The sequence below is a fragment of the Heptranchias perlo genome, chromosome 20 (assembly GCF_035084215.1).
Source record: "Heptranchias perlo isolate sHepPer1 chromosome 20, sHepPer1.hap1, whole genome shotgun sequence".
NCBI classification, from domain to species: Eukaryota; Metazoa; Chordata; class Chondrichthyes; order Hexanchiformes; family Hexanchidae; genus Heptranchias; species Heptranchias perlo.
The window spans coordinates 43,933,586-43,953,822 of record NC_090344.1 but is presented as its reverse complement, the minus strand read 5'-3'; the positions used below and the strand labels follow the sequence as shown (position 1 = coordinate 43,953,822).

General features: G+C 42.5%; 1 protein-coding gene across 1 annotated transcript in view; it reads left to right on the top strand.

Annotated features, from left to right (window-relative positions):
• The window catches only part of gnsb (glucosamine (N-acetyl)-6-sulfatase (Sanfilippo disease IIID), b), a 29,153-nt gene extending 14,461 nt beyond the window's left edge, over positions 1–14,692 (top strand). The window contains exons 5-14 of the mRNA XM_068001132.1: positions 1,188–1,286; positions 2,783–2,950; positions 4,479–4,561; positions 6,649–6,767; positions 7,588–7,691; positions 8,141–8,239; positions 10,057–10,167; positions 11,009–11,116; positions 11,399–11,559; positions 12,259–14,692. Coding sequence (XP_067857233.1) covers positions 1,188–1,286; positions 2,783–2,950; positions 4,479–4,561; positions 6,649–6,767; positions 7,588–7,691; positions 8,141–8,239; positions 10,057–10,167; positions 11,009–11,116; positions 11,399–11,559; positions 12,259–12,271 — 1,065 coding nt within the window. The 3' untranslated portion in view covers positions 12,272–14,692. The remainder of the gene's footprint in view (positions 1–1,187; positions 1,287–2,782; positions 2,951–4,478; positions 4,562–6,648; positions 6,768–7,587; positions 7,692–8,140; positions 8,240–10,056; positions 10,168–11,008; positions 11,117–11,398; positions 11,560–12,258) is intronic.
• The last annotated feature ends 5,545 nt before the right edge of the window (positions 14,693–20,237 follow it).

The window sequence follows — 20,237 nt, the reverse complement described above, 5'->3', positions numbered from 1 at the left end:
ATCCTGGAGTCTCGGTTGCGGCCGCAGAAACGCCTGTCTATTCCCCTTACAATTGAGTCCCCTATCACTATAGCTCTGCCACTCTTTTTCCTCCCAGCCTGTGCAGCAGAGCTACCCGTGGTGCCAGGAAGTTGGCTGCTGCTGCCTTCCCCTGATAAGTCATCCCCCCCAACAGCATCCAAAGTGGCATATCTGTTTGAGAGGGGGATGGACACAGGGGACCCCTGCACTACCTGCCTGCATCTCTTACTCTTCCTGGTGGTCACCCATTCACTTCCTGCCTGTATACCCTTTACCTGCGGTGTGACCAACTCGCTAAACGTGCTATCCACGAGTTTCTCTGCATCGCGGATGCTCCACAGCGAGTCCACCCGCAGCTCCAGCTCCGAGATACGATCGGTCAGTAGCTGCAGGTGGACACACTTCCCGCACACATGGTCGGCAGGGACACTGGTAGTGTCCATGACTTCCCACATCTTGCAGGAGGAGCATATCACGGGTGCGAGGTCTGCTGCCATGACTTGCCTTAGCTGAGTTACCCCTTTTAAATTACGTTGAAATTAGAAAATGTTAACTATACTAGGGACCTAGGTTCACTAAAAAAAACACTATCTGCTATAAAACCTGCAGATCTTCCCTTTCTTATTACTTTACTTACAGTAAAATGGTAGAAATACTCACCTGAACCTACTCACCAATCAGCTGCCTCCCCTGTGCCGCGTCACTTTCTGACTGGTGACGTCACCCCGAACTCTGCCGCTGGTCTCAGAGTCTCGCTCTCAGAGTAAGCTCTGGTCTCGCTCTCTCCGCGCTGTTTATATCCCCGCTCTGGTCTCGCTCTCTCCGCGCTGTTTATATCCCCGCTCTGGTCTCGCTCTCTCCGCGCTGTTTATATCCCCGCTCTGGTCTCGCTCTCTCCGCGCTGTTTATATCTCCGCTCTGGTCTCGCTCTCTCCCGCCGCTCACCGACTGGACTCTTGCTCTCTCCGCGCTGTTTTTATCCCCGCTCTGGTCTCGCTCTCTCCCGCCGCTCACCGCTCTCAGGTCCACTTGGGTACCGTCAAAATGATGATCGAGGTAAGAAATGAGGAAACGTTTGGGTGTCAGCAATCCTTCAGATCAACACCTTGAGCGAAAGGGAATGTTTTTCTCAACAATTACTGAAGTGATCTCATTTTCTTGTGCAGGTGGGAAACTCAAAATATTACAACTACACACTGTCTGTGAATGGTGCGGCTGAAAGACACGGAGACAGCTACCAAAAGGACTATCTGACCGACCTCATCGTAAGGCACATTTACTCTCTGAAGTCTGTTTAAACCATCGTAAGACACATTTATTCTCTGATGCCTGTTAAACCACAGCGTCAAAAATGGACTGAGTTTTGATGCTGAGGAACTAGCAGGGCTTGTGTAGTCTTTCTGCAGAATTTTGCAGTTGAACTCTGCAAGTAGAATAGGCAGTACTACAAAACTGCTGTAACCTTTACTTAGAACAAGATCCGGGGCATCTACTTTGATGAAACCTAATGTGTGGTATCGGATTTTCTCATTTTGTAAGATTACATAATGAGCTGTTGTTTAGAGCAACCAGGGGAATATTTTCATCGTGAATATTTGCCAGATTTGGATGGTGGAATATTGAAAGGAACTATGTACTTGCCTCAAGTTTATTTAAGTTGAATGAGTTCTTGTAGTGTTTACCCTTGTGCTTTCCAGCCATAATGATGGGACAGTCCAGCTCCTTGTGATCCTGATTACAAAATGGTGGCATCAACACTGTTTAAGATCGGGTGAAATGGAATAGTTTTTTTTTTAGAAGTTAGGTGGGTGTTGTCATAGAATCATAGAAGTTTACAACATGGAAACAGGCCCTTCGGCCCAACATGTCCATGTCGCCCAGTTTATACCACTAAGCGAGTCCCAATTGCCTGCACTTGGCACATATCCCTCGATACCCATCTTACCCATGTAAATTGTCATTCAGCCTCAGTTTGCACATCTACCTACCTGGGTAAACCTTGTCTGGGAGACATTAAATCCACATGAGGTGGGTTTGAATTATGTTTCTTTCCTACAGGAACCAGTCAATCTCATGAACTGTCACTAGAAAGGTAGGAAGGCTGTCAGTGTTACTGAATGATTGATTGCCAGTTGGATGTCCAATTTTTAAGCATGGAGAGGTGGGTTTCCCCTTTCACCCAGTGAATTGAATCTTTCCCTGTCATGCTGTGTGGTATCTTGGAGAACATGAATATTTTAACTGAAGAATTTGAAAAATAGTGTGATTTTGTTTGAGGGGAGGGGAGGGAGGGGAATTAGTTGTTAAACTGCTTGGACTACGGAGAAGGTGCACATTAACAATACATACAGCACAAAGGTTTTGCCTGTGTGTGGAATGCGTGTGCTGTTTGTAGCTGTGTAACTGATGCAGTATCCGATGTATCAGAAGAGATCAATGAAACAAAAAGCAAAATACTGCAGATGCCGGAAATCTGAAATAAAAACAGAAAATACTGGAAGCACTCAGCAGATCAGGCAGCGTCTGCGGAGAGAGGAAGGTAGGGTTAAAGTTTCAGGGTTCTGACGAAAGGTCATCGACCTGAAACGTTAACTCTCCCTTCCCTCTCTCCACAGATGCTGCCTAACCTGAGCATTTCCAGCATTTCTGGTTTGTATTTACCATAAGAAGAGTTGTCTTTCCCCGATCAGTGTTTTGAAGTAGAAAAGTTTGTCTGATTGTGGAACTGCCTGCCTGATCACCTCCTATACTTTGTGTACAGGCAAACCGCTCCATGGAATTTCTGCAGTCCAGGAAGCGAAGTGATCCGTTCTTCATGATGCTGGCGACTCCAGCCTGCCATTCTCCCTGGACTGTAGCTCCCCGGTACAGCAAGTCCTACAACATCACCAAAGCTCCCCGCCATGGAAGTTTCAATGTTCATGGGAAGGTGAGTCGAGTCTGTGCAGAATGTTGGGTAGCTTTACATGAGTAAGATCCTATCTGATCTGCAAGATCTTTAGAGCAGAGAAAGTTAAGGGGGGATTTAACAGAGGTGCTCAAAATCTGGGGGTTTTGATAGAGTAAATAAGGACAAACTGTTTGTTTCCACTGGCAGAAGTGGTAACCAGAGGACACAGATTTAAGGTAATTGGCAAAAGAACCAGGGGGGAAATGAGGAGAAATGTTTTTACGCAGCGAGTTGTTATGATCTGGAATGCACTGCCTGAAAGGGTGGTGGAAGCAGATTCAGAAGTAACTTCCAAAAAGGAATGGGATAAATCTTTGAAGAGGAAAATTTTTTCAGGGCTATGGGGAAAGAGCAGGGGAATGGGACTAATAGGATAACTCTTTAAAATAGCAGACACAATAAGTCAAATGGCTTCCTTCTGTGGTGTATGATTCTATGATTAAATGTATATTACTCTATCTGACCCAGACTGATGCTATTTGGGCAACGCAGCCCCAGTCTTTCAGTGGCCCTGTGAAAATTCCAGCCTTCTCGCCCAAAATAAGTTTTGGGTTGAATGCTTGTGAGATCTTGGTGAAGCCATCACTATTGGTTTTAAGTTCTGATGGTATTTGTACACACAGCTGTGTGCTTTGCAGTTTGAAACATCCTGTGTGCACAAACCTTGGTGGGTGGGCCTTGGGTTCTGCTCTCCTGGGCTGACAAACACACTTTGAAGGTCAAGCCAGCTCCGCTAGGAGAACCAAAGAATTCCAGGTTATCATCAAATGAGCTGTGGGTGCTGGTAAGGGACATGAATTGAAAGTTAGCAGTCATCTTTTTTAGAAGCGAATGGGGGAGGGAAACGCCGTGAAGGTTCATACACCACAGAAGGAAGCCATTTGGCTTATTGTGTCTGCTCTTTGAAAGAGTTATCCTATTAGTCCCATTCCCCCGCTCTTTCCCCATAGCCCTGAAAAATTTTTCCTTTTCAAAGATTTATCCAATTCCTTTTTGGAAGTTACTACTATCAGTGTGATTGCCCTGACTTTTCTCAGATGCTGATGAATCTACTGTGTTCAGCATTTTATGACTTTTTACTCCTTTTGCTTGTGAAACTAATAAAATGTTCTCCCAGCTGAGAAAATGCTGGCCTGTGAGGATCATTAAACGCCACTAGATGGCGCCAATAGCTAACAAATATTTTGAGTCCGTGTGATGGCTTTAATACCAACTAGTCATTTCAGAACTGACATCTAACTTTTTTTTTTAAAAAAAGCTTCTGCACGTGCTAGAAGTGTAGCTGATTCAGTGCATTGTCTGTGCAGAGGAGACTGGTTCAACTTTTGTAAAATAAATGGCCTTTGTGCTTCAGTTTTACAAATTGGCTTGAAAGGTGGTCCTCGGACCTAAGTTAGTGTTCACATTGTTGGTCTGGGAGTCAGAAGTAATAAATATATGATTGCAGCTGAGCCTCCTCATCTGTAGGTGTTTGAGGGTTACAGTGGTTTTCGTTCTCTTCCCACAGGATAAACACTGGCTGCTCCGACAAGCTAAAACCCCGATGAAGAACACTTCTGTCGAATTCCTGGACAATGTTTTCAGAAGAAGGTTACTGGGATGCACTTGCGTTTCAAATTTGAGCCTGTCGTGGATTGGGTGATATAGTGGGTTAGACCCTGGCTTTTCACCTCCAGGATTGGGGTTTTGAATCCAGTCCAAACAGATGGGATGGAAATAATTTCTGGCTGTTAGAGATCTGGGGGGGTGGGAACGTCAGCTGGAGTCTCGGCCGTGTTCCGGGGCCCATATCACTAAATTAGCTTGTTCACTCAGAGGTTTGTGGCTTTTCCATTTCTCACTGATGCAGTGGACAAGTGTTTTTGATGTTGCGGCAGAATAGAGGGAAATTATCTCCGCATCTCACGGTTACACCTGATCTTTGCAACCGTTAAAGATACAGCATTGGATCATTAGAAGAGTCAGATGGTCTGCATTAAAATCAGAAAATATGGATCAGCGGTATTTTCAGTACAGTCATTAACTTCACGTCATGTTTAAATCATGAATCGTGACTAAAGCTGCAACAACCTGGTTGCTGATTTAAATTCTATTTTGAACTCTTTCCTGGTTAAGCAGTAAGAGTGTTGGGAAGAAAAAGCTATGAAAGGTATGATTGTGTTTGCAATCTGCAGCGAGTTTGACAATACAACTTATCAAAGTGTGGTTTTAAGTATTTTGTTCCAAAGAATTTGGTGTTGAGTTCCTTGGCTGATAGAGGAAGCAGTGCAGAATCGTAAGGTACAAACTCCAAATGAAATCGGAAGTAGGGAAAGTAGGTCCTGCATTTAATTATTATGGCAGTAATGACTGTGACTCATGCGTAAGAATTGAACATTAAATCAGAAACTTGCAAAGAAGCAGATTCAATAGTAACTTTCAAAAGGGAAATGGATAAATACTTGAAGGGGAGAAAATGGCAGGGGAGTGGGACAAATTGGATAACTCTTTCAAAGAGCTGGTATTGGCACGATGAGCCGAATGGCCTCCTTCTGTGCTGTAAGATTCTATATAACTGATCAGGGTGGGGCATCTGTATCTGAACTACATCTATACTGATGCAGTTATTGTGCTGCTGGTTTCATATTGCTGTTTGATGCTGTGGGTTAAACAGATAATGGAAGGTTTGATCTGACATCTCAATGGCTTGTTCACTGAGGAGAGAAGGTTGTAATGTTGACCACTGTAGAATTCAAGCTCGGTGTAGTTGAGTTTGTAAAATTTAAATAAATGTAATGGCTTTGGTACTCTTGTTGCCTTAGATGAAAAATTTGACTTCAGAGTGCATGTATGTAGTGATTCTGTGGGCTATGGATGGAATGTGTGCATGTGTATTCATTGTATGTATCAAGCAGAAAACAAACCCACCTGTCTATATTGAACTTGTAAGACAGGAAAGATTGTCTTTAACATGGTTTTGTTGTTCCGTAACAGCCTGCTTTATATGTACGTGCTTTCTCCTGCTGTGCACAACATGTGTCACTATTTTAAAGCGGATGAGATGTTCCATTTTGTTCAGTAACTGATGTATGGAGTGAGACTGTGCCTTTTTAAACCTCACTCATGAGGGTCAATTTAAATAGAATACTGCAAAGCACAGCTATGCTGATGTGTTTTGTAACAGGCTCACACTTATGTTGGGCTAGTTCAGTCAGAAGTGTGTTTCACCCATCCATACAAACTAATGCAATCACTCACTTTTGCAAGCTGAACCCATAGTAGCTGTGCAACTTCTTTGCACAGAATTGCTGGAGTATCGAATGCTTTGCCACAGGGAGTCGTTGAGGCAGAAGCCATTATTTTTAAAAGAGAGAAGAGAATAAGTATTTAAAGCAGAGGAAGATAAAGGGCTATGGGGAAGAGAGTAGAGCAGTGAGATTAATTTTGAATTGTGCTGGCACTGACACAATGGGTCGAATGTCCTTCATCTGGGCTGTAAACTTCTGTAGTTCCAAGGACACTGTTGAGATGGATAGATTTTTGGACTCTGAGGGATATGGGGATCAGGTGGGAAAGTGGAGTTGAGGTCGAAGATCAGCCATGATTTTATTGAATAGCAGAGCAGGCTCGAGGAGCCGTATGGCCGACTCCTGCTTTTATTTCTGATGTTCTTATGAGTTTCCTCCCGTTCCCTGCAGGTGGCAGACTCTGCTCTCTGTGGATGATCTGGTGGAGAAGGTGATCAATAAACTGGAGGAAGTGAAGGAGCTGAACAATACGTATGTCGTTTATACCTCTGACCACGGCTATCACACAGGTGAGTGTGGGTTTAAGGCTTTTGCAGCATTACTTATTCAGTTGCATTTATTTTTTCCATTAACTAAGGGTGCAGTTTGACTCCATTAACTATTGAAGCGTTTATGTTAAACGCTTGGACTTTTATCCTCTCTGTCTTATCCATCTGTTACCGATGGTCTTCCAATGAGTGTGAAGACTTAGTGTATGATGTTGAATGTGACATCAGACCGTTCATGGCATTATATTGGAGCAGATGTGTGCAATGTGCTCAAGTCTTCTCTTCAGACTTGCCACATTTACCCAGTCCCCACCTCTGAGTGTGAACCTAGCTCCAAATGTGGACTCGCTAATGGAGAATGTGTTCAAATAAGAAACTTTCCTTTTTATTGTGAACAAAATGCTATCACAGTCCATGGAGAGCTTCAAACCCCAGCTGAGATGAATTATTAGTCACCAATTATGTGTACAGGTAGCTTCTTCCTTGACCTTTTAACAGCTGGTTTGAGTGCATCAGGAGTTCAGTGAGAACCATGGTTCTCTTTCCCCTCGCCCCAAAATCTTTTCCCCTATATCTGTGGGCAGATGTTGAGCTCACTCTGCAGGTAAGATTGGGAATTGCCATGGCAGATATAACATGGGTAGAACCATTGTCCTGTCACTCCATGGTTCATGCTGCGAATGAGATAACCCCCTGTGCTTCTTGTGGCCCCTACAGACTGACACTTAATGTGGTTTCATTGCATTTTCAAATAATACCTGGCAAGTTATATAGAGGCAATGGTGTTTGGGAGAGGGAGAATTCAACAGCTATTATTGACTCTAATGGCCTCTGTTTGCAGGGCAGTTCTCTCTCCCCATTGATAAGCGGCAGCTGTACGAGTTCGATATCCGGGTGCCGCTGCTGGTCCGTGGACCAGGCATCAAACCCAAACAGACCATTAAGGTACGTGTTCACTCCCAGTGATGCACTTAAATCTCTATCGACATGTGAATTGAGTCTGGGTACATGAACCATCTACTGACAGAGGTATCAGGCTATAGCAATCATTGAACCGGGATACCTGAAGGAAACATTAATTTAATAAAAAGAACTTGCATTTATACAGCACCTTTTCATGACCTCTGGATATCCCAATGTGCTTCACAGCACACAAAGTACGTCTAAGGTGCAGTCATTGTTATAATGTAGGGAAACACAGCAGACAATTTGTGCACAGCAAAGTCCCACAAACAGCAATGAGATAAGTGACGTGGTATTGGCTGACCATGTTTGGGGAGGGGTAAAGGACTCCCAGAAATAAGACACAGTTCTCCGAGGCTGTGTGCTTTGTACTGTAATTGAAGAAAAAGTTAGCCATGGAGCTGATTCCATTCTTTTATCTGATTGTACAGGAACCCATACTGAATATAGACCTGGCCCCGACCTTCTTAAACATCGCTGGATATGATGTATTGGGAAGCATGGATGGCTGCTCTTTCCTTCCTCTCATGGTGAGTGCAATATGCAGTTGTAAGAAACTTTTTTTTCTTTTGTAATCTCTTGAGACATGATATGGTGAAAATCTCCTTGTCCCACTTGTGTGCAGAAAATAACCCCATTCACTGATCGCTTTTGTGTTGCTGGTTTTTGCTGAGACAACCAAGTTTTCAAGAATGTTTTACCAAAGCGGAAGCAGAACTGCCTTATTCCTCTGATTTGTTTAATAACCGGCAACAAAATTGGTTGCAACTGAGCCGCCTTCAAGAAGGAACAAGCTGAGTGGGGTGATCAGCTCAGCTTATGGGTGGACCCAGAAATCCGTTCTGTGCTTGTGATGGTACTTGGTTGAGGACAACCTGCTTTTTGACCCTTTTTATATTTTAAAAAAAAACCTGCAGTGAAATTCTCTTCTGTGAGCAGTGCATTTGCTGTACTTCTGGAAAGCAGATTCACGACACTGAGTGCTGCTTGTTTGTATTGTCCAGATCCACCTGCATCAAATACCTTCTATGATAATTGGAACAAAGCAGGTAAATTGTTCCCAGGCTCCTGTTCAGGTTGCTGAATACATGTGACGCGAAGATTACAAACTTCTCAAGAACACCCATGCCCCTTACCATTAGTACACTGAACTGCTGGTATTATCTTTTTATTTACAATTAAATCCTGGTTCAGCAAGAAACGTTATTAAAGCCTTCCACTCTACTGGGGTAATATGTATCTGTCTGTTAACTGTAATTCTTTCTATTTCAAGAATAGTGATGTCTGTGGTGGGGCTGCAACACTGGTTTTAGAAGCTTTGTGTGGAAAACTGATTCATTTTGTCAGTGAAGTGTATTGCTCTTGGAGAGGATAAGATCTTCATCATGGCATCTTTTTTATATTCGTTCATGGGATGTGGGCGTCGCTGGCGAGGCCGGCATTTATTGCCCATCCCTAATTGCCCTTGAGAAGGTGGTGGTGAGCCGCCTTCTTGAACCGCTGCAGTCCGTGTGGTGAAGGTTCTCCCACAGTGCTGTTAGGAAGGGAGTTCCAGGATTTTGACCCAGCGATGAAGGAGCGGCGATATATTTCCAAGTCTATGTACATAATGTCACCACCACCTTTTTTTTTACCCTGCCCCCGGGAAAAAAAAGAATCTCTACTGTTTGTCTTTAAATGTATGGTGGTTGTTTTCATATCTTTACAATTATTCCTTGGAAAATAGTTTGAAGTAGTGAAAGGATTTGCAGGCTGATTAACAGTCTGATTGGCCACAATGTGAATGCTCCTACCATGGCAGTAACCATCATTATGCCAACTGTCCACACCCACCAGACACATTATATCCTTGATGGATGTTAAATCAGAATTCAGAGCCGGTGCTCCAGTCTTCACTCGCTGGGACTGTTTTTGGAGTGGGGTTTGAACCCTGCATCTTCTGACATAGGTGGGAATGCTACCACTAAGCCAAAGGCTCGCTTCTTTTAAATGTATGGTGTTGCTATTCTGCCAGATGAAGTTTGCTGTGCAAATAATTTATACAGAACACAAAGACAGCAAGTGGTCCCTATACTACTTTGGGATGAGCAGCAATTGTAACTGTGTTTAATTCCACACTTTCATGACCCATCACTTTAGGGTTCAAACTTCAATGACTGATACCACCCTGATTGCCTGACTAGAAGTGTGAATGGCTAGAACCTGTTTTGTTGACAGAGGACACCCCAGAGAGTTGTCTGTGAACTTCATTCTGCACTGTCATCTTTTTGTTAATATGTTGTCTTCTGGAGCAAGGACTGTTGTTTGTGCCCTTCTGTTCTAACATAGTCCCTTCCGTTTACTCTAGGATTCTTCGCAGAATAAAACCCGCTGGCGCACTGATTTCCTGGTAGAGTATACTGGAGAAGGTAACGAAAAGAAGGACCCTGTGTGCCCCAATGTAGGACCTGGTGTGGCTGTAAGTATTCTGCAACCACAACTTGCGTTTATATAGCGTCTTTAACATAGAAAAACGTCCCAATGTGCTTCACGGGTGCAATCCGACAAATATACATATCGTATCTCTCATTTGGACGGTCTTGGGTGTTGCTGTTATTGCAGAAAGCTTCTCACTAGTGACTCATTGATCGAATCAGCATTGTGAAACTTTATTGACTGTTAACTGACAGGAATGTTTACGCAGTTGAGCTAACATCAAGTACCGCATGAGGACCTGATGGCTCTGTGGGTAACGGCACTGCTTGGACCAGGCCAGGCAATGCAAAAGATCCCTGGTTCAATTCCCCTGGTTTGTTTCAAGATAGTAAATATATTATAATTCTCAAGACCTTTCAATGTGATGAAGTGCTTTATAAATTCAATTATTTAGCTGATCTCAGACAGCAGGAACTACAGTTAACCTCATCCTCCTCAACTAAAGAAAGAGGGGGGGGGGAAATCTGGCAGACCTCCTGCTTCTCATCACTATTCAGTGGCTGCTGCTGCAAAGACTGTCTGTGGATTTACACTGAGGACATAAATGGACTTGGCTGTGATGCCGCACATGATAGAATATCTAACCAACGCTCACAAGCATTGTGAAGTACTGGAGGATAATTAGGGTGGCTCAAAAACTGTATCTCAGCGAGAGTGAGGAGAGGAGGGAGGGTGTGGATGACATGAACAGTTCTAGTTTTACTTGTGGTGAGAAATTTGTTTTGAAAGTCAATATAATCAAAGTAATGGAGATTGGATGTCTCTGGGCAGGCCGCACCTGTGAAATCGAGTTTAAAAGTCTACTTGTTTTCTTGTTACCTTAGGAATGTTTTCCTGACTGCGTGTGTGAAGATGCTTTTAATAACACCTACGCTTGTGTGCGGACGTTATCTAAAAGCAACCTGCAGTACTGTGAATTTGCAGACAGTGAGGTAGGTGCTTGTCTGTCTTGTGCTTGTTTGTGAAAGTATTTTTGTGTGTGCTTTCTGCAAGTAATGGCACCCAAGTTTTTTTTTAAAAAAAATTAATTCCCACAGTTAAATTTTATTTAACAATCATTGTCTCCTTCCCCAAAAAACAAGTGTAAATATTAGTGGAGTCTCTATCTGGCAGTCTGGTTGCTGTACTTGCCACTTCCTGTAGATTCAATTTCACAGCATTAATTTGCTCTGAATTATTTACATTACTTATTCCTGTGTTCTTAATGTTTTCAGTCCTTTGTGGAAGTCTATAATTTGACCTCTGACCCACACCAACTAACCAATATTGCCAAAACTGTGGACCCCTCGCTACTTGTGAAGATGAACCAGCGGCTGATAAAACTGGAGTCTTGTTCTGGCAATGACTGCCGCATAATCAAGATAGAGGAAGATGGGTAAGTGTTTGCACACAAAGGACCACGTGGAAGGTACATTCCTGCACTCTGAATTTTGCTTACTCTTTCTTTTGTTGAATTACCCTTTTTTTTTCTCCCCCCTGTTTTCTGTGGCTTTTTTTCTCCCTTTCCTTTCCCTCGTCCCATCAGTTGTTTTCCCTCCTTTCGTGAAGGCATTGACTGCTTGCTGGGCTATAGTACCAAAGGCACCTGTCACCCTTCAATCCCTTGCCCAAGTTCGCATTCATTTCGTGTGAGTCTAGGCAATGAATGCCATTTGAGTGCGTGAAGCATCACAGCTGAGACCAGTCCTGTCTGCTGGATACCCACACATAAACTTCCCATCAGGGGTACCTGGATATTGATCAGGGGCAGAAATTGATTTTTTTTCCCCACCCCCCGCCTCCCCAAACTCAGGAGCACGGAGATGAATTTAAATGTCTCCGCTGCCCTGACTGGGATCAGCTAAGTCCATACAGACCGGGAATGGAAACTGGTCTGTTCCTAGACTGTGTAACCCAGTACCACACTGAGGAATTAAGAAAACAATTAAACTAAAATCTGCCCGGAATTTTCAGTATCTTGCAAATGAGTAAATCTCACTTAATCTGTGTTGGATTGTGGGTCTATAAACTAGTTTTTTTTTGAGGGGGGCTCATTAAATCTCCCTCTAACTATATGATTACATTTTTTTTACAGATTTGATTCCTAGCCGAAGGGATATATTGAAGAGTTCCTCCGTTTCGTGGATGATCTCTGGCAGATTTCACTTGAACGCACAAAATGTACCAGCCTCCATCCACAAAACTCTTACTGTGAATTACTGTAGCCCAGCTATGTGGGGCTACAAACAAGCCAAGAGATTATCAATTGACCAGAGTGTGCAATAACTCAAATCAGGAAGAATGTGAATTCCAACTATATCCCTTTTTATTGTTGAACACTCCATGCAAGAAACTCTGCTCTATTCTATTTGAGACTGTCCAGCTGCCTTTTAGGGAAAGCCCAACACCACTTTTGGGTGATTACTTTAATATGGTGTCCCACCCTTTAATGGTTGGTAGATTTTTGAAAATACTCTGCAGCGTATACCAAGCAACTGGATCGTTAGCTTTTAGAATATTTTGATTGGTTATTAAGATGATCTGCTATTTTCCCCATCCACTGCCTGGTTGTGTTTTTTTTAACTGAGTGTGGTGGTGTTCCCTCCCCCCAATTTAGAGTAAATTCCTAGTGGGTAGCTGAGCTTGTAGTTTTCCACCAAATCAGAACTCTCGTTCGGGGGCTCCACTGTATCAAATCAACCATTCAAGAGATTGATTTCAATTTGTACTCTGGGTGACTTCATTCACAAAAATGCTGCCATGACCATTGGATTTAAGGGTTGTGATTGACAGAATCGCTGAAAAGGATAAAGCTGGTTTAACTCTCTTGCACCTTCTGTGTCATTGCAAATAATTGAGCCATCTCCATGTTTTTTTTTGCTTTCCATAATGAAGTGTTGGTAGTAGATGAGAAGGGGCCTTTATATGGACGTCAGCATGCCAAGCTTTGCTTTAGTGCTTTGCTTCACCCTTTGATAAGCCACTTCATAAACAATCTTAATCATTAAGTGCCTACACACAATTTTTCTGTATGTTGGAAACATTTAGGAGAATTCCTGCATTGGTTTGATGACGAGTATAAAACCTGGTGAAGAGAAAGTTCTCTTGGGATTAATTGTCTGAAAATAAATCTCCTCTTGGTGGATTTACAAAGATAAATCCTTGAATGGGAATTGGTGTTGCACAGTTATCTTTTCTCTGGAAACTGGGGTTTGTAGCCTGAATTTAGAAGCTTGTTGGATTTCTGTGCTAATCGTCTCCTTTTGTATTATTCAGCTCTTTCTCTAAATGTAGGAGAAAGTGACTGAGAAATTAAAGTGCACATGTAAATTCTGAATTAAAAATGATTATTGTTAAGAGATAAGTGGTCGTTCAGACTTTGCTTGAAGAGGCTGATGGGTTTTGCTACCATTTTGTCTCAGGCCTGCCTTTTTTTATTTTCTTGCAAGAGTTTTTAATGCAAAAAAGAACACTGCAGCAGTTTGTCAAGAAATGCAAAGCTAATTGAAACCTGGAACTGCATTGCCATGGCTGAATGACCTCAGAGTTCTCACGCTTTGGGCTCAATGCCCTGAAAATGCAAGCAAATGAATGTTGTTTGTGTCCTAGGCCTTCAATGTGTTGGGTAGAGTCAATGACAAATTGGTTTTAATTCCATTTTGTGAAAACTAATTGTACATTTATTAGAAATGGGAAGGCGTTTTAACCCCCAATGTGAAAAAGTCAAAAAGCTGGTGAAACTCTGAGAATGCAGTGATATTTGGGGAAAAGGACTTAAAATGTTTACTACATGGTCATCAAAAATTTAAACCTTCATAACCTCCTGGCTGTGTAGCCATTGTCCAAACCGTAGACAACTCGGATAGCGATTCTGCTGTTCGAAATGGTTGCCGTCTGTTCCTCAAGGGTCTTTGAATGATGTCTCCATGTTCATGCTGGTAACCTAAAGCCCATGTCAAGTAACAAAAGGGATCTGATCTTCAGGAACTGACCAATTTTGTCCAAATATTTTTTTGAAACTCAGCAGGACCATTCTGTCAGTCAGTAGCTACCTGATGATAAAATGCTGATGTTTTGCTGAATGGTGCCAGATTGTGGATCATCTGATGAGACAGAACTGGAAGGATGATTGTTGTGTGATGCTGTTACTGACTGGGCAGCATTACAGCTCTAACCAAAACAGTAACTTAGTCTAACAGCAGACAAAGGAATGAAGATAAGGTGGTAGGTCAGAGCAGTACTGTACCAGCAGCCTTCTGTCTTACTGATGATGCTCATGCGACGAACTTCTGTCATTTAGAGTCCTGTAAATCTGATGTGTCAACAAGCTACCCTTCGTGAAGTGGAATGACAAAGCACGGGAAACTGATTCACTGCCAGTGATTGTGGGGCAAGTTTTCTGTGTAACGTGCTTGCTTCTGTTACTTTCTGTTGGACTGCACCTGCTTTATGTGCATTTCATTCAGTAAATGTCTTGCAGATGAAATGTTTTTTTGAAATTGGACAATAAAGTGATACTGGATATTGCAGTACGAGCATTTTTATTGAAGATTTCTCCAAGGGAAGCAGGCTTCCTTATCTTATTTGACCGCCCCTGCTTCTAATAACTAAACCCCAGCAATAACATATGGAATGATTTTTGCACTGCTATATATTAAATTAAGACTTAACTGGAGGTGCTGTATGGACAGGGGTCATGTGCAGCCCTCACCAGACCTGCTGCTGGTCTGGTATAAGAGAAAACTGAGGCTCAGACTGAACGCCACCAATAAAGGAATAGGTCTTGCACTATATACAATCAAAATAGTAGACAGCTGCCCAGAAAGACATTCACTTAAATGCAGCTGGGTACTTTGTAAAGCTACTTTTACCTATGTACTTGCATGAAAACAATAAAGGAACCAGGTTAGATACAATGCGTCTGCTGATCTTTGATGCAGAACTATAACTACTCATCCAGGGTTCCTGAATCTTCCCTTCCCGGACTTGTCAATCTCTTGGGCTGGAATGCCCACTCCAACAACTGGGTTATACTTCTTTCCAATCCGCTTCCTGTGAGGACTCCATTCCCTTCTCCTAGTTTCTCCACCTGTGCCACATCTGCTCTGATGATGCTATTTTTCACACCAGAGCTTCTGAAATGTCGTCCTCTTGCCTCAGCCGAGGTTCCTCTCTGCTGTTGTAGATGGTCCATGGCAGTATCCATCCCATTTCCCACATACCCCTCTCGGAACCATGCGTTCCTCCAATTCTGGTCTCTTGTGCATTCCCGACTTCCATCACCCCTCCAGTGGCAGCCATGCCTTCAGTCATCTGGGTCCTAAGATCTGGAATTCCCTCCATAAAACTTCTGTCGCTATCGCCTCCTTTAAGATTCTCCTTAAAACCTACCTCTTCGACCGAACTTTTAATCACCCTTCCTAATATCTTCTTCGGCTCAGTGTCAGTTTTTGTCTGATTACTCTTCTGTGAAACACCTTGAGAAAGGTTTCCTATGTTAAAGGTGCTATATATAAATGCAAGTTGTTCTGTTCCTTTTTAAATTCTGTTCATCTGTAATGTCTTCCAGTGCTGAGGAAGGGTCTCTGATCTGTAGCATTTCTCAACAGATGCTGCCTGACCTGCTGAGTAGTTCCACTCTTTTCTGTTTGTTTTCATGTTTCCAGCATCAGCAGCATTTTGCTTTTTGTTGATAATCCAATTGTTCTGCTCCAAACAGCCTTAGATATTCTGGTGAAAGTGTTAGAGATTAGATCAGGGATTGAGCTACTTTCCTGGTACTCGCTGGTTGAACTGAGTCTATGCAAAGTGCAGAGCTGAGGTCAGAGGCAGGTGCACTCTAACTGAACAATAGCTCATTTTCACATCCTTTTGCATTTAAAATCACAAACACTCAACGAGGAACTGAGGTGAGAAGCTATTGACACAGCGGCCTTGTAGAACTGGCACAGGAAGCTTTGCTGTCACGGAGGAATTGTAGAAAGGACAGCTGCTTGTTGAATGTTTCATTCTGAAAATGGTAATATTTAACATTACTATTTGACTTTTAGTTTAGCAAAATGGTGATCTCCTGGGGTTAGGGGAGCTGTGAAAGATCTACTGACACTGTCGGGCTCCAATGTTCTGCAGTGGCAGATTGGCAGGAATTAAAGCGTTGGCTCAGAACCAGCGTAGAAAGTGACTTGGAGACTGTCAGATAATCGAGTAACTTTACACAAGACTTGAGTACATTTGGATTAGAGATATCTGAAAATACTATCGCAGTGAAACTTGCCTCAAACTTGGTACACTCTAGTTCTAAACTACAAAATAACTAGTGGTGTTTCCAAAGTAGTTTTTAATATTTCAGCTATCTGGAATGTGGAGTGTAAAAGACCTGACATTTAATGGGATAATTTAGTAACGGGGAATAATTGGTAAAGTGGAAGTTTTACATTTTTCTGGTGCAGCATGTCATATGTTGATGGTGACATTTGTTCTTTAAGGTATTTGCTCCCCTTCTGTTTTTTGCCCTCATTGCACTGTGCCAGATCTCCAGTTGAGTCGCTGGGACCTGTTCTGAGGCCTCCAGCTAGACTACACTGAAAGTGGATGTCGAGTTAACTTTACCTAAACCCATTCCTTCTGTATTTTCTGGAATGTGCTTGGTGCTTCAATACAATTTGAACCCAGAGTCAGCACTGGAAGAATTCTGTGGTACTGCATGTTGGGGTGCAGCTGCAGTAGTTTCTGAAAAAAAAACAAATAGATATACTATCCTGAATAGTAACTAAGAACTGGTAAGAGAGTAAAGAGATATCAGTAGTAATGTGTATACAACAGAGTTTTACCTCATGGCTAGCTGCGAAGGTGCATTGACAGAAGATACAGAAAAATTGACGAAGATTTACTGGTTAAGAATGTTTGTTCCCCTAAGGTTTTTGGGGATTATTTTCTGGACTCACTCACTGACTAGACTCGGCTGTTTTATTATTGTCAATAATATATTTTGGAATTAGCTGACATGCCAATGTCTAGCTGGGTGTAATAGTGAGGTGATGCATCTCAATTTTTGCACGTTTTTGTTGTTGATCAAAACTTGACCAATTTCTCTAATCCACCATGAATTTGGGTCTCAGCTGCCATCTCAGGTTACTCTGTGAAACGCCAAGTCAATATCTACCACCTAAGCTAGCAAAGCAAAACTAGTATTCTTACTGGGGAAATATTCACATCCCAAAACATGAGAATCTTAAAGCTAAAATTTGGATCCAAACAATCCCAACCAACAGGTGAGAATTTTATCAAGGTTATTTTGACAGGACGTCCACCACCGAAAAGCACAAGAGCAGCAAAATCATGGGAATGCCAACACCTCCAAGTTACACACCATCCTAATTAAGACATTTGTCAATGTTCGTTCACTGTTGCTGGGGCAATATCCTGGAATTCCCAACCTAACACCAATGAGGGAGCATGTTTACCACAAGTACTGCAGCACTTCAAGAAGATCCAGCTCCACCTTCTCAGGGTAACTAGGGATGGGCAATAAATATGACCTTGCCAGCATTGCCCAAATCCCATGAACAAATTTTTTAAGAAGGGGTGGGAATTCCAAAATGAAATAATTCGGAGTAATTGTCCCAATGCTCACAATTGTATTGTTGCTGAACCATAGCATTCTTACCCAGGTGCATCATGCCTCCATTTAACATGAAACCCAGAAAACATTCCACATCCAACACTGTTAACCCACACACTGAATGTCACAGCCATGAATTAACGTACAGTTTGTACTACACATGGAATAATCAGGTGCTTTCTGTGCTCTTCTCAGTTTGCATTGCCTCACAGTCTCACTCCTGTCCCTTTCGTGATACTTAATTCTGAAGGCACAATCTTCAAGTTTGCTTTTATATAGAAAGTTGCTTGAATACAAGACAAAACTGAGTTAGGCAAATTGTGGTCCGGATTCAGGTCTGAAATTAAAACACTCTTTCCATTTGCCATTCATTAGGATCAGAATTTAATTTAATTAAACGTATAATCATTATTTCTGTCCTCTTTTCAGAATCTCCCCAAATCTAGGAATTTGAAAAATATGTGAGTATTAAATGACCCACAATGTGCATGTTCGTGTATGTGTGTGTGTGAGAAAAAGAGATTGTGTGTGTGTTTACGTGTGAGTGAGAGCATGAGAGAGATCGTGTTTGTGTATATATAAGTGAGATTGTGTGTGTATGTAAGAGATTGTGTGGTTGTGTGAGTGAGAGAGAAAGAGATTGTGTGTTTTGCATGCACGCGCGTGCGTGAGTGTTTGTGGGAGTGTGTGTGTGTTAGAGAGTGTATGTATGAAAGTGAAATCATAGTTTTAGAGTCAACGAGCAGGCAAAATTGTGGACAGCAACAAGCAGACAAGTGCAGAGATAGATGCGCAGAAGGATTGTACAGGAGTGACCGTTGATGTTCTCAGACCCTGCAGCACACTCCCACACAGTTGCTGTTTTTTCTTTGTTGCCCTTCCTCTCCTGAAGGCACTGACTCTTGTTGGAATGCTGTTTTACAGTTGCCAACTCCCTCTGGTGCCTCGCCCAAGTGGCCATTCCTCGTGCGTGGGTTCGATAGTGTTGGTTGATAAGCTATGCAATTCTGGACGATATCAAAGCCAAAGTCCAAGGACCTGTATTTTCCAGCAGGGGTCATGGGATAGTGATCAAGAGTGGGAATCGTGGCTAGTTTTATTTTTCCATTCTTAACCCAAGGATGCTAAGGGCAAGAATCTCTCCCTAACTGCTGCTAAGATCAGCTAACTCATCATGAGCTGTTTTATAGAATACTCACAAAAGATGGTATCAGAGTATAAGTCCTGGCTGCTGTTTCCTTTACCAAGTTTTGCTGCTTGAACACAAAATTCTGATCGATATAATGACAAAAAGAGTATGGTCACCTGGTATTTCATAGTCTAATTTTGACATATGGAATTTTTCATTTGTTAATATAGCAATGACACTGACACACGCGCAAAGACCGAGAGAAATATTGCTGGTATCCTATTAATAGCCCATGAACAGATTGGTGACAATATTCACCTTCACAATTTAAGCAGTAAACTGGTGAAGTGATTGCCTGTCTGTTATAGATTTTCATCTCCAATGAAATCAATAAAATCAATGAAAATGAGGCGAATTCTGTAACAGGTGGACAATCCACTCCTCCAGTTTACCACCCAAGTGGTGACGGTGACAGTAACCCGTGGACAGATTGCAGTGACTTTGAAACTGAGGCATTAGAGAATACCTGAAACAGAGCTTCTTTTATGGGGATGTCACTAGATGTTACTGAACTGGCAACTTTGACTGAATGTGGGCGAAAGTGGCCATTGTTCAAACAGGAGTCATCTTAACATCAGAAATTAGATTGTGCCAACAAACACCCATGGTGTAATTTTGACTTTGGGTGATAGAGTAAAACGGGCGATATTGGATCAACCGTCCATTATACATCTCTCCCGATTTTCATTTCCATTTGATCTGATATCGCCCATTTTACACTGTTGCCCAAGGTCAAAATTAACCCCCAGATTAAACAGCTTGGTTTTGATGTGAAATGATCCAGAACCTGCTGGAAATACACAGCAAGGCAATCAGAGAGATAGACACACTCAAAATATGAATCTAACGCTGTCGGCAATTGGAAGTTGGGAACCAAGACAACCAAGACCTGTCAGCACAGGCTGGGATTCTTCCTACTCGACTTCAAATAAGCTATAAGCCAAAGTCCAAATGGGTGGAGTGGTCCAAATCGAAGGGAAGCTTCCCAGTGCCCTGTGCTGATAAGTAGTGCGTGTTTAGCTAGTTAAACACCAGCAGCATCCCTGCACACACTTGGTGGTTCCTGAGCCTTGGTTCTTGGCAACTTACACATAAATTCTCTGAGCTAACTTAAGTGGGATTTGTCCCTATGGGGAGAGAGTGTATACTCTGCATCAGGCAAACAGTAGTATAGTTTGGTGATTCTTAGGCAGGATGATATTCTTCTACACACGGGTTTGTTAAGACACACAGGTGGCCAAAGAAAATAATATTTTGATGATCT